The sequence below is a fragment of the Aquarana catesbeiana genome, linkage group LG01 (assembly GCF_042186555.1).
Source record: "Aquarana catesbeiana isolate 2022-GZ linkage group LG01, ASM4218655v1, whole genome shotgun sequence".
Lineage (NCBI taxonomy): Eukaryota > Metazoa > Chordata > Amphibia > Anura > Ranidae > Aquarana > Aquarana catesbeiana.
Window position 1 is genome coordinate 241,686,673 of NC_133324.1, and position 15,366 is coordinate 241,702,038.

The 15,366-nt window shown below is 41.6% G+C and overlaps 1 protein-coding gene across 4 annotated transcripts in view; it reads right to left on the reverse strand.

Moving 5' to 3' along the window:
* KDM2B (lysine demethylase 2B) overlaps positions 1 to 15,366 on the reverse strand; it is a 209,119-nt gene that overhangs the window by 164,746 nt on the left and 29,007 nt on the right. For all 4 annotated transcript variants that reach the window (XM_073626678.1, XM_073626654.1, XM_073626645.1 and 1 more), the window contains one exon: positions 14,347 to 14,453. In XM_073626678.1, the coding sequence (XP_073482779.1) occupies positions 14,347 to 14,453 (107 nt within the window). The remainder of the gene's footprint in view (positions 1 to 14,346; positions 14,454 to 15,366) is intronic.

Sequence of the window (15,366 nt, forward strand, 5' to 3'; positions counted from 1 at the left end):
ATATATTTATTTTATCTCTAATGTTTGGGGGTTCCAAGTAATTTTTTTTAGCAAAAAATATTGATTTTAACATAAGAAAGAAGTGTCAGAAAAAGATTTAGAGACTTTAAGTGGTTAAACTTCCTGCATTTACACATTGTTTAAAGCTTGGCAGATTGTCCAGGTTATTTGTTTACACAGAGAAGTTTATCCATTTAATCTAAGAAGGAAGTTAGATACAATGTTTCAAGTTCTAAACTTGGCAGAATGCCTGGATGTTTTCTTTTGACAGCTGAGTGAGCAGATAATCTCTCCACTTGTTTATATGAAAGAATCGTCAAACTCAGCAGGAGAGATCGTCAGGGGAGGTGAATCGAGATCATGATTTTTTAACGATTAATTGTGCAGCTCTAGTATGTGCCCCAATGCATGTTATTTATAAAAACAATGCCATGTCATACCTAATTTCAAAGTGCCGCTCAGCACTCATATGACCACCTGCCGCTGATCTGACAGCTACAGCAGGCAGGGCTGAGAATACCCGGCTGTTATCAGCCGGGAGGAGAGCCCCAGGTGGTGACGTGAGCGCTGAGCAGCGCTCTGACATTAGCTATGAAGCGGCATTGTTTTTATATTTTATGTGTGGATTGTCTGACGAGGCCGTACTGGTGGACACTGATGGGGTGGCACTGATAAGCTGCACTGATAGGCTGCACTGGGGGGGGTGGGGGGGGGTGGGGTGGGCGGTGGCACTGATGGACACCGATAGGCTGCAATTATGGGCACTAATGAGGTGGTACTGATGGAAACGAATGGGCACTGATAGACTGCACTGGTGGATACTGATGAGGTGGCACTCATTGGACACTGATAGGCTGCACTGGTGGGCATTGATGAGTATATAATTAACATGATATAAAATAATGGATGTGGGGACCTATTGGTGGGTGTGATTGTTTTTTTTTGGGGGGGGGGTAGCGTTTCATTCTTGGACCCAGGCAGCACAATGTCTTGGGCCAGCTCTGGGCTTAGAATATATAAAAGAATTCACACAAATACCTTTGTGATGAACAATACAACCATGCATCAAATTATATAAAAATGCAACTATTATAGAGCAATAAGTTCCACATATAATGTGAATAAGCGGTGATAATACATGTAATGCTGGGTCCAATTCATGTTGTAGGACATTATATCCTTCCCAGATTCAGATGACCTCCTAAGCATGAGGTCCTGAGCGTTTAATAGCGGAAAAAGGAGGCTATGCCTCAAGGATGTCGCCTGTTGCACCTTCACCAAGATCCAGCTAAAATTTTATACGAGCAATCAAAGGCACATAGGAGGAAATAAGCAAGGGAGTTATTAATAGGTAATAAAATCACCAGCCACATAGCCATTTTTTTCTTTTGGAGTACACGTCCAATTTAAATATTTAGTGACTTTTTTTTTTTGGGGGACATTTGCAAAAATAAAGCAACAAATAATATTACTGGTTGCTAGGAGCCACAGCTCCATTTTTTTTTTTTATCTCTATGATTTAGCTCCTTTGTCTGATCTGAAGAGAGACCACTTCTTTCTACTCCTAGCACACTTTTGCCCCCCGTTGCTAGAACAAAAAACATAAAATAACCAAATACAATTTACCACGTGCAATGACAAATTTAGTCTTTTAAGTCAAAAAGCTAAACAAATTAACAACATCAACATATTCATTACTTGTAATGCTGGTACAGGCTTGGAGGATCCTTTGTGCCAAATGAGAAAGGTTCACACTCAAGTCTAAAGCACACTTATCGCCAGAACCAAAATGTCTATTTTTTTTATCTGTCTGAATTTAAGAGCGTGCAATTCATATAGTGCAGGTATTGGATAGCATCGAACAGTTTTCTACATTACACATTTCAAGTTCTAGATAACACAGCAGTGTAATTATAATGTGTTGGTCTTCCTCTTTAATGCCTAGGACACATAACGAGAAAATTGAAGAGAAAAAAAAAAAAAAAACAAAAAACACCCCACACGCATTTGGAGCGATTTTTCAATAACTTATAGCTTTCGCAAGCCAATCACAATGTTCATGCAATAATATCCCAAGGGCCAAAGATTTGTTTAATCAAATAGTAGTCATCCATAAGTAAAATAAAATTTTCACGTGACAAAGACCGCGCATGACCAGAAATGAGAGAACAACTTTTAAAGTACTCCATTTGGATGATGCAAACGTTGACTGGGAACATATCTACGTACGGAGAACGAATCTCAGTGCAGACTAATGCATGAATACACAGCGAAAATCCCAAAAGGGTAAAGACAAAGGCGTGGCAAGCAGAGGGGTCACGTGTACATTACATTACTTCCGATTACACACTGGTACGTAACTATGCACACGGGAAGTTGTACTGGATCTTATGAATTTTTGTACGCATAGTAGCACTCATGTACAATTGGAGATTAGCATGCAAAAACCCCAAACAATATTTCAACCAAATTTTCTCATCATGTGTACCAGGTATAAAACAGTTTTTTGTTAGTTTTATATAAACCTATATAAACCCAAAAAAATAAACAAACATAAAACATAACTAGTGGATGCAATCATTCTTTCATACAGACATGTAAAAGGGGAACTAAACCCACTGATTTAACAATTTCCTAAAGCAGTTCCATTCAAGGCATATCATGAAGAATGGTCACAGTTGCTTGTGCTTTTAACTGAAATGTCTGGTGTCATAACCGATCACATATGCAATTGCAGATCAAAACGAGCGAAGATGGCAGATTCCTTGGCTGTAAAGGATAGGAGGGTTTAGTTCTGCATGTGCAGATAAACACCTTGACCAAGATTTACTAAAGGCAACTAGGACTGTGAACTTTGCAAGTGTAGTTGCTCATAGTAAATGAGGCAACGCTTTGCTTTGCATAGAACAGAAAGAATGCGCAATCACATACAATGAAAAAAAAAAAAAAAAAAGTCTCAGACCCGGTAATGTTGAGACAAAATTTTATAGTGGACTACAATCATGGGTTTATAAAAAAAAAAAAAAAAAAGAAGTTATTGCACTACAGATATTAAGGAACAGTAATTTGTGATATAGTCCATGGACAGCAGATTTTGGAGAATTTGTGCAGATAAACCCCCCCCCCAGCTTCATATGTGATTTTTATTGGAAGGAAGAGTCTAAAGGCTGCTATCTATTCAGTCATATTGTAAGTACTTGAATTTTCAATGCATTGCAATCGGTTTCGAGCACAGAAAATACGTGACTATAGAATTGTCTTAGTGGTACTGGCTATGTCATATTCTGGCAGACTACTCAAAAGACAAAACAGCTGGATTACAGATGTTAGGGATATCTAGGAGATTTTCTTGCTGGGCAGCAGGCCACTCACACCACCTCAGCTCCCGTTGGAGATGCCCCCCTTTGGGGGTCCCTGATCTACAGTGCCGCACTTTTATTATATAGTCAACCCTGTAAGTATGGTAGAGAGTGGGTTTTTATACTTGGATTTATTTTATTTTTTATGATTTTTTTTTTCCTTGGGTAGGATCAGACCATACAGCAACTCCTATTATATTTTATTGAACTCACGGCATGCTCCTGAAGAGTGGATGAATCCATGAAATGCATAGAGCTATTATATGCCGTGTCCCTAAGATTCAATTGATATCTGTCAGTATGTAGAGTTTTTGATATTAATCGTTTATTGTCATGTGGCAACGAGTTATAATTGTATTGGATATACACTTATTCACGATTATACGTTTGGATGTTAATTGATACAATAAACTGAATTCTTTATACCTACGTGCTTCATTCAAAGTCCCAAACCCCTGCCCCCTCTTTTTTTGAGACCTAAATAGTGATGGAGGCAATTGACCTTACCAGGTCACCACCTCAAAGTCCCAACTGTTCTCCTTTTTGTTATATCTAGGAGATTGTAGAAAAACTCTGTGTATCCAAAAAATGGTCCAAGTTTAGTGCAACCCAAAACCATATGGACGGACTCTCCTAGTTCTTTATGGCAGTTAAGACAAAAGGTTATCTGGCATATTTCCCATCTTGTATGATCTTCCAGCTGTATAGTAAATATGATGTACCCAATCAGAATCATCTAATCTTTGGATGGGATAACTGAGCAAGAAAGTATTCAGAACCTCTTCCCACTATGGATGAGAAATGGTATGTCAGTGTGCCAAAGCATAAAGGAGTCCTTGGAGTCTTGTATCTTTAAAAAGGTTAAGCTTACAATAATATTGTGAAATCAGTTTTTAATAATCTTTCTGAACAACCATCTGTTTTGGGTGTGAGCTGTATGCTGCATCTGCAAGTCTCTACAGAACCAAGACTGTGGAGGTGGTATTGGAACTGCAAGACATTTAAAAAGGAGTACGTCCTTTTTTTTGAGGAGAAAAAAAACAAAAAACACACACCACATTCCCCTCTGGGTGATCTGTGTACATTGCAAGAATTTTAACAAACTTTGTTGCATTTTCCTACCTTTCGTTAGGCCCCTTTCACACGGGACGGATCCGTGTTGATCCGCCCCGTGTTTATCCGCTGCTCAGCGGGGATAGCTCAGTTTTCCCCAGCTGAGCAGGCAGATGACAGGGTGGGACCCGTACACTGTGCAGGGACCGCCCTGTCAGATCTCCGCTCTCCCCTATGGGGGATCGGAGGAACACAGACCGTCTGTCCGTGTTCCTCCGATCCGCTCTGCAGATGGATAGAAAAATAGGATTTTCTTCCGTCCGCAGAATCGGACGAGAGCGGAGCCGGACAACATCGGGTGTTAGCGGATGTACATCCGCTGACACCCGCTATCCCATAGGGATGCATGTATGTCCGTATTTCATCCGAAAACGGATGGATGAAATACGGACATACTGTCCGCATGTGTGAAAGGGGCCTTATTCTGAACGAAAAGCAGTTTGTCTGTCTGTGTCCATATGCCAAGTGAATGTAATGGGAGTGGTTTTATAATTAGCAATCAGCTACTGCACCTGCAGGGCTCCAATGAGGAAATTGCAGGGTCTGCATCCTTTTAGACATGATTTCCCTTTGGGAGTATCTTTCAAAAACAATAACATTATTGTTGCAGGGGATGCTCAAAATCTGACTTGTATCTTAGTGCAGCCTTCCGGGAAAAATCAGCAAACCAATCACTCAAGCAGGGAATGACATCTCAGGGGCAGTTTGTATAAAATTTGTGTACAGAATGCCTCCAGGTAGCCAAATTACATTTTACAGAAAACTACAGCAGAAAAAAAAAAAATTATATATGGTTAAAAAAAAAAAAAAAAGGTAATTTTTAATAATATTCAATTACAACATGACTTGAATCACAATTGTATACGCTATGTTTTTATTTGTCAATTTTAGTTACCCTTTAAAGAGGTTTTGGTCACATACATGATGTAAATATTCCACTACCATGGAGCAACCTCCTCCATTCTTATAAGCTCAGAGAGTTCTGGGTTGTGCCAGAGAGGAATATTGGGGAGTATGTTAGAGTGGATGAAATCAATAGTTTGGCTGCTTGGTTAAAGATTTTTGAAATGACAGAAATACCATTTTGTGTATGGAAAGTTGTCTGCAAATTATGTTAATTAGGGAATCAAATGAGTTGACAATAGTAATCCCCAATGCAGTACTAGCTCTGTTTCTTTTGGATTCATCCACCCTTAAAATGTATACCAGTTGGGAAGCAAGATAGTATACAGTGGGGCAAAAAAGTATTTAGTCAGCCACCAATTGTGCAAGTTCTCCCACTTAAAAAGATGAGAGAGGCCTGTAATTGTCATCATAGGTATACCTCAACTATGAGAGACAAAATCTGGAAAAAAAATCTAGACAATCACATTGTCTGATTTTTGAAAGAATTTGCAAATTATGGTGGAAAATAAGTAAGTATTTTGTCAATATCAAAAGTTCACCTCAATACTTTGTTATATATCCTTTGTTGGCAATGACAGAGGTCAAACATTTTCTGTAAGTCTTCACAAGGTTGTCACACACTGTTGCTGGTATGTTGGCCCATTCCTCCATTCAGATCTCCTGTAGAGCAGTGATGTTTTGGGGCTGTCGTTGGGCAACACAGACTTTCAACTCCCTCCAAAAGGTTTTCTATGAGGTTGAAATCTGGAGACTGGCTAGGCCACTCCAGGACCTAGAAATACTTCTTACGAAGCCACTCCTTTGCCCGGGCGGTGTTTGGGATCATTGTCATGCTGAAAGACCCAGCCACGTTTCATCTTCAATGCCCTTGCTGATGGGAGGAGGTTTGCACTCAAAATCTCACGATACATGGCCCCATTCATTCTTTCATGTACATGGATCAGTCATCCTGTTCCCTTTGCATAGAAACAGCTCCAAAGCATGATGTTGCCACCCCTATGCTTCACAGTAGGTATGGTGTTCTTTGTTAGAAACACAACTCGTGTTTGGAGGAGAGAGAATGCTGAGTTGCAACCAATCAGTTCTACTTTGGTTTCATCTGACCATATGACATTCTCCCAATCCCCTTCTGGATCATCCAAATGCTCTCTAGCAAACCTCAGATGGGCCCGGACATGTACTGGCTTAAGCAGGGGGACACGTCTGGTACTGCAGGATCTGAGTCCCTGGTGGCGTAGTGTGTTACTGATGGTAGCCTTTGTTACATTGGTCCCAGCTCTCTGCAGGTCATTCACTAGGTCCCCCCGTGTGGTTCTGGGATTTTTGTTCACCGTTCTTGTGATCATTTTGATCCCCACGGGGTGAGATCTTGTGTGGAGCCCCAGATCCAGGGAGTTTATCAGTGGTCTTGTATGTCTTCCATTTTCTAACTATTGCTCCCACAGTTGATTTCTTCACAGCAAGCTGCTTGCCTATTGCAGATTCAGTCTTCCCAGCCTGGTGCAAGTCTACAATTTTGTTTCTGGTGTCCTTCGACAGCTCTTTGGTCTTCACTGTAGTGGCGTTTGGAGTGTGACTGTTTAAGGTTGTGGACAGGTGTCTTTTATACTGATAGCAAGTTCAAACAGGTGCCATTAATACAGGTAATGAGTGGAGGACAGAGGAGCCTCTTAAAGAAGAAGATACAGGTCTGTGAGAGCCAGAAATCTTGCTTGTTTGTAGGTGACCAAATACTTATTTTCCACCATAATTAGCAAATAAATTCTTTCAAAAATCAGACAATGTGATTGTCTGGATTTGTTTCCACATTTTGTCTCTCATAGTTGAGGTATACCTATGAAAACAATTACAGGCCTCTCATCTTTTTAAGTAGGAGAACTTGCACAATTGGTGGCTGACCAAATACTTTTTTGCCCCACTGTAGTTGTAGGTTTAGAAGAGCAGCAGAGGGTGGGGAGGGGATAGTCTAAGTGGATTTGCCCCACAAGTAGGATACTGGTAGAGAGTGTGGAGCCTGCAGACAATTTGTTAGCTATTATACAAGGTTACATTTGAGAAAACATAGCAATTTAAGTAAATTCACCTTTTTAACCTTTTAACTGCCAGAGCCGTTTTGTAGATTTTTTTTTCCACCCCACCAAAAAAAACTCAATATATATTTGTACGCCCTACATCCTAACAAGCGGCCGGTTAATTTGGAGGAGTTAACTGGGACAGCTCGCTCCCCCTGGGGAAAGGCTGGGGGGCTGGTGAAAGGACCGGTACTGTGCCAACACCCGCCTTTTAGCAATTCCTGGACTAGAGAATTGGCAAAGCAGAGACGTACTAAACGGTGGAAAAAAAATCCCCCCCCCAAAAAAAAAAAAAAAAAAAAAGGTATACATGCAATTGTGGCAAACACAATAGGAGATACTAATGCAGGGGTCAGCCACCTTTTTCCACTTAAGGGCCGGATTTAATGTATGTGAATGCATGGAGGGGCCACATTCACCTGCTAATAAATGAAGATAATAAAAATCCTAAACGGTAATATTAACAGTACAGGTTAACCTCATTTTAAAAGGTGCTTAACTAATACAAAGCCAGTTCACCGAGGGAGTATGTAGCTGGGGATTCGGATTTTACTGCCCACCTCCCCCATCCTGGCACCCAAGGGTGGCTGATGCCAGCCCTGCTAGCCAACATGGTCTGGAGATGGGGTTCCTGTCCCTAGAGAAAATGGCGTCCCCTTCCCCAAGCGAGATCGGGTCCCCTTCTATAGCTGTGTCCTCTGTCCCCTGCAACCCCCCACTGTAGCATCCTCTGTCCTCTGTCCCCTGCACTCCCCCCCCCCCCCCCCACTGTAGCGCCCTCTGTCCCCCACCCCACAAACATACACACGGGGGGAGGTTTATTTAATAAAGGCAAAACCACTTTGCAAGTGCGCTTGCTGTAGATCTGAGGGGGACATGCAAGGAAAATTTAAAAAAAAAAAAAAAAGCATTTTTGCTTGTACATGATTGGATGATAAAATCAGCTGAGCTTCCCCTCATTCCAGAGTTTCCCCTCAGATCTAAAATGACTGCGCTTCCAAGCGGATTTGCCTTTAGTAAATCAACCCCACTGTGTAGGTAGCACTCTCCAACCTTACACAGGTGTACAACGAGCAGAGCAGAGATCGGTATTACAAGGCTGGATGCGGGCGGGAACTGCTGAAGTTACATTTTTACATTAACAGGCTGGCGATTGGTTGCTAGGATTGCCCGGCAACCAATCACCTTCTGTTTAAAGAAAGAGTAAATTCCAGCAGTTCCCGACTACCCGTCCCCATCCAGCCCTGTGAAAACAGCCACTCGCCACTGTCTAATGAAGAGGACAGCGGCAAAAATGTCCATGGGCCGGATGCCTGTGAATTAATCACGGGTACTGATGGGCCAGACATTCAGCAGGGGCAGGCCAGATGCGGCCCGTGGGCTGCCGAACCCCGTAGTAATGGATAAAGGCATTGCTGCCTTTATCTGCTTATGAGTGGATCCTGCTGTAAATAAACCCATAAGGCTGCAATCTGTACTTTATTTGTGCTTAAGGTCAGTTCTTTGTCTATACCCTCTTGTAAAATTTCCAGAATTGTTGGGGAGTTGGTGCTCTCTTTTCCAAACTCTGAAAACTAAAAATTAAACTTCCTTCAGACCTTTTGATAAATGGCTCTTGTGACCAGTTTACAGCTTTGAATTAGAGTGTTGAGACCCTTGGACTTCAGAAACCCCGATTCAGAAACCATGCCGCCAGATTTAACATGGCTGGATTGGGATGGAGGATTGGTCCCCGAGAGAACAGATTCTGACTGGAAGGCAACATCCATGGAGGTTGATCGGTCAGTGACAGTAGAAGAGAAAACCATGCTCTTTTTAGCCAAAATAGGACTAATTATGGATGTATGCTCTGTCTTGAATTTTGATAGGACCCTTGGAATTAAGTGTAGGGGAAGAAAGGTATAGCAGACTGAAGGCCCATTAAGTTCTGGAGGGTATCCACTGCCACCGGCCGATTCCCATGGATTTATAGAGAAGAAATTCCGTAGTTTGGTGTTCGATTTGCTGGCAAACATGCATCTCTGGAAGGCCCCATTTGGACACTAGAAACAAACATTTCTGGATCTAGAGATTATTCTTCCTGTGAAATTAGCTGTCTGCTCAGGAAGTCGGCCAGACTGTTCTGCCCTCGACTGAGGTGAAGTGCTGAGAGATTCTAAGATCCCTTCCGCCCAGGAAAATATCTCTTGAACCAAATTAATCTAGATGGGACTCCTTGCGCGCCCCCCCCCTGGTTTGTTTAGCTATGCCACTGACATACTGTTGTTGGATCTGATTTGTAAGTGTTGCGCGCGCCCCCCCCCCCCCCCCCCCCGAGTTGATTCTGAAAGGCCGCAATTACTCTGAGCACTGCTTTGGCAACATGTCTTGGAAGAAACACAAGAAACTGACCAGATGCCTGAGGGACTTCCTTTTAAAGAGCTAGTGGCAATGTGTTTTCTGTACCGGTGGTAGAAGCTCCCATCTCAAGGGCTGAGGGCTGTCCTGGAATTATTTACATGGAATGAATATAAGCCTATCATCTGAATAAAGTGACACCTTCTCCTCAAAAGTTCCCAATCTTCATCCTTAAATACTTGTGAAGCTATGAAGAAGCCTGGCAAGAGACTCAATTGCAAAAGGTAAATATTAACAGGGAGAGGGGGCATCCCTCCCTGGTACCCTGGAGAATACCAACATTGTCAGTGACTTGGTTCTCAAGTGCTAAGCCAAGTGTATAAACTAAAGCTGATCTACAGGTTAAATAGTTAATTACAGAAAAAGGTGGTCAAAACAAACCATTTCTCTCACCAACTGCTACAGTGGCTCTCAGTGCTGTATGAACCCTGTAGCCTCAGCTACATACAGTACACAGTGCTGTGTTCTGGCTGTGAAATACGATCTTCCCGCCTTACAACCAAACATAGGGTGGGGCTGAGAGGCGCTCAGCCATTCATAGGCAATTTTGTATTCTACGAATTGACTCAAAGCTTTCTCGGATTGGCTGAGGCGGAGAGGCAGGTTGATGTCATGAACTCCACCTAAGCCAAATCAGAGGAAGCTTAGAATATAAAAGTTGTCTATGAATGACTGAATGCCACTCAGGCCGACTATTTTGTTCTGAGTGTGAGAGGAGTCTTGTCTCACAGCACTGTATGTAGCTGAGAGCCACTGCAGCAGATAGCGAAATAAATAATTGGATTGGGCCAGCTTAGTCCAAATGTACCATTTAAAAAGTTACAGTATTCTACTTCCGCTATAAAAAAAAAAAAAGTTAGGAGTAGAGTAAACACAGATCAGCAGTTTCTGCCAGTAAGAAATTGACTGGCTATAAATTGTTCAAGTATCTAGAGAGGGATTTGGACATCAACACCTAAGTATCTGAACTGTTCAGACAATGTACAGTGGATATAAAAAGTCTACACACCCCTGTTAAAATGTCAGGTTTCTGTGATGTAAAAATATCATCCTTTAATGTGACCTACAAACTGTACAACTCAATTGAAAAACAAACTGAAATCTTTTAGTGGGGGGGGGGCATAGCTGTGTTCAGAATTAAACACAATCACATTCAAACTCATGTTAAAAATAGGAGTCAGTACACCCCTGCCATCATTTAAAGTGCCTCTGATTAACCCCAAATAAAGTTCAGCTGTTCTAGTAGGTCTTTCCTGACATTTTCTTCTGTGGGATCCCACAGCAAAAGCCATGGTCCGCAGAGAGTTTCCAAAGCATCAGAGGGATCTCATTGTTAAAAAGTATCAGGAAAGGGATACAAAAGAATTGTAATAAAAAAAAAAAAAAAAAAAAAAAACCCACCATAAAGAAAACTGGTCAGGGAGGCTGCCAAGAGGCCAAAAGCAACATTAAAAAGAGCTGCATGAATATCTGGCAAGTACTGGCTATGTGGTACATGTGACAACAATCTCCCATATTCTTTATATGTCTGTGCTATGGGGTAGAGTGGCAAGACAGAAGACTTTTCAAGCCTGGCTAAATTTTTCAAAAAACTGAAATCTCCCAAAAGCATGTGGGAAAATGTGTTATGGTTTGATAAAACACCAAGGTTGAACTTTTTGGCCATAATTCCAAAAGATATATGTTTGACACAAAAACACCACCATACCCACAGTGAAGCATGGTGGTGGCAGCATCATGCTTTGGGGCTGTTTTTCTTCAGCTGGAACAGGGGCTCCACTCAAGGTAGAGGGAATTATGAACAGTTCCAAATACCAGTCTGTCTGGGCTGGGCTCAGCAATTCCTTCTCTGAGCTAGCTGCTCAGCTGTCGGCTAATTGCCAGCTCCTTTCTCTCCACAGTGACGCAGCTGTTTATGATCTGCTCGTCAGTCCTGGCTACTTAAAGCCGTCCAGCTCACTTCATCTCTACCTTCGCCTTTGGTCACATCTCGGAGACTTTCTCCTGTGTTCCTGTTGAAGACTTGCTCGGCTGACATCCTTCTGGCTCCTGATCCTGCTTGCTGTACTACTACGTTGATCTCTGGCTCTCTGACATTGGCTGACTACCCGATCTGGTTACTGAACTCTAGCTATGTATTGACTAGGCTTACTCTGTTTACCTTTTTATTATTAAACAAGTGTGATTAACTGTACTTCTGTCTCGGTCTGATTCATGGTTTCTGACACAGTCAATATTGGCACAAAACCTTCAGGCTTCTGCTAGAAAGCTGAACATGAAGAGGAACTTCATCTTTCAGCATGACAACGACCCAAAGCATACATCCAAAAGGAACAAAGAAATGGCTTTACCAGAAGAAGATTAAAGTTTTGTAATGGTCCAGCCAGAGCCCAGACCTGAATCTGATTGAAATTCTGTGGGGTGATCTGAAGAGGGCTGTGCACAGGAGATGCCCTCGCAATCTGACAGATTTGGAGTGTTTTTGCAAAGAAGAGTGGGCAAATGTTGCCAAGGCAAGATGTGCCAAGCAGATAGACTCATACTCATAAAAAGACTGAAAGTGCTGTAATAAAATCAAAAAGGTGCTTCAACAAAGTATTAATTTAAGGGTGTGCACACTTATCCAACCATATTTTATTTTTACTTCCCTCCACCTATAAGATTTCCGTTTGTTTTTCAATTGAGTTGTACAGTTTATAGGTCACATTAAAAAGGTGGTAAAAGTTCTGAAATTAGTCATCTTTGGCTAATTTTTTTACATCACAGAAACCTGACATTTTACAGGGGTGTGTAGACTTTTTATAACCACTGTACATGGCTTGAGAGTGTCTTTACAGTCACATCTACAGAGAAAGGATAAGCATCTAATGGTGTATGTGGGGTGACCGCCATCCCAAGTACCAGCCAGCGATCAGTTTTAGGAGTATTGAAAAAGTGGGCCTTGCCTCCATGGAGTCTAGCAGGATACATCATGCTATGTAAACTATACTCATGCAACCCTTTCAAAAACAGACAAAAAAATTCTGTTATTGTTGCATAGCATATCTGTGATTGGTTCCTGACACTTTAAGGATGGCATCCCTATCACAGAAATTTAGGATCTTGGCGATCAAAAACCTTGGTGCAGCTTCCAGAAGAGGTGGTTTGGAAGGAAAATTGTGAGCTCTTCAATTGGGAAAATGTTGGAGTGATGCTGTAGCCTGTATTAGTTTTAAACCACTCCTCTAAGATGTTAGTCACATGCCTCAAAGCCCTTAGAAAATGCCAAATAATCTGATGTTAAGGCACATTCTCTCCTTCATGTTCCCGATTTTGGATTTTTCTTCTGCCGAGTCTTAAAGTCAGTCCCAGATGTCAGCAGACATAGAAGAAACGTAACAGTTATCTGGTGTTCCTTTTCAATGCTGCCGAATAGCCGCCATAATTTGCAACAGGGATGTTTCCTCCTACTCTGGGTCCTCCTCCATCCTTAGTAGTAAAGCATTGATATTGAGGAGATGCCTCTGTATGTGGTGTTGCTTCCCAAGAGAGGCATCGCTTGGTCGTTGCTTCCTCCTTGTGTGCACAGTTTGCATGCCTTCTGGTTCCCTTTTTAGGCTGCGTCCCAGATGAACCATGCAATTTTGTCTGAGGGCCCTTTCTGTGGGCGAGGACAATGCTGCAGGTCTTTTAGAATCCATGGAGTCCTGGGGTGATTTAGGCAAGTATTCTTGGTGGTCTTTATGCAGGAGTACATTATACAGATGACCATGGACAGTCTTTTTGCATTCAGCCAGTCGGCTGTCATGATCCACTTAAGTTTTCCAGCATATCCCTTCAACAGAAGTTGAGCAAAACAAACAAACTTCTTTCAAGCAGGGGCAAGCCACACATGCATTTAAATTCAGCCAGTACCTGCTAAAAATTAGCTTAAGAATGGGCCTATACTATTTGGTAAACACTGGTTTCCATATTAAGGGGCAAAAGCTAACCCAAGGGCACTAAGGGATAGGAGGGAGGTATCAAATAGCTCTATTTTACAGAAGTCAAAATCTGTATTACAGTGCATGTCCCGATTCAGGTGGATTCCCAAGCAGTAGAATGGCATTCTCAGCTTCAACTACAGGTAAGGGCAAACACCAATGGGGACCTTCTAACCTCATGTTTGAATTGTTTTTATGCAGACACATTTACTTTAAAACAGGCATTCTATACACAAAACTGTAGATAGTGGCAGCCCCTGTGTGGCACTGAGCACAATCTGAACATTTCTCATTGGGCACAGTTGTTACCTCCAGTGCTTGCACAGGTCAGGTACATTAGAATAAAGGTTTTAAAAATACAATGTAGATCCTACTGAAAAATATTAGTTCTCGGAAAGACAAAGTTTAATTATAATACAATATTACTACATACTCACGACATCACTTTAAAAGAAAAAGGAGAACTAAAAATGTAAAGGTTTTAAACACAAAAAAAAAAAAAAAACCAACACACACACACCAACACACACAACTTACTTTTTAACTTTGGGATACTTCATTACAGACAAGACATTAGTTGCTTCTTTTTGTTTCACCTTTAAATGTTGAGGCCACATGTTATCTACCCAGTCAACTGTGTCTACCTATATAAAATGTAAAATCTGGATTAGATCACAAATAAATCACATTTAGGGGAAATAATTCACACAAGTTCCAGTTAGTTGCGTTTGCCTCACCCCTTAAAAGGTTCCCATTCCTTCACTAGGTGAAAGACATTTTAAATGGTTGCAGGAGTTCTCAATCAAGCCGAATTGCATGAATAAAAAAAAAAAAAAAAAAAAAAAAACCCACACACACACACACACACACACACACAACACAACAACTGAGCAGGCAGGCATTACATAACTCCTCTGTGATAACAGCCTGACTGCTCACAGTCTCTTGTAAAATGCATTTGTTTTCTGCAATAAAAATGCAGTCATTGCAAATCTCTTCTGTGATAAAAAACACCTAAAGTGAGAATAAAGTATTTGATCCCCTGCTGATTTTGTACGTTTGCCCACTGACAAAGAAATGATCAGTCTACAATTTTAATGGCAAATTTTAACAGTGAGACCGAATAACAAAAATAACACATTTCAAAAAAAGTTATACATCGATTTGTTTTTTAATGGAGTGACATAAGTATTTGACCCCTATCAATCTGCAAGATTTCTGGCTCCCAGGTGTCTTCTATACAGGTAATGAGTTGAGATTAGAATCACTCTTAGCCCACGTTCACAATGAGGGCAGGTTTGAAATCGTGCGAGTTCAGCTGAAATCGCGGCGCCTCAAAAAGAGAGCTCATGGAGTTTCAACGAACTACACAGGAGAATCTGGTTAATGATCAGCAGCAGCCGCAAGCTCTTTGGCATAAACTTAACTCGCCATGTTTTGCGGAGGAGGAATGCTGCCTATGACCCAAAGAACACCATTCCCACCGTCAAACATGCTTTGGGGGTGTTTTTTCTGCTAAGGGGACAGGACAACTTTACCACATCAAAAGGGACAATG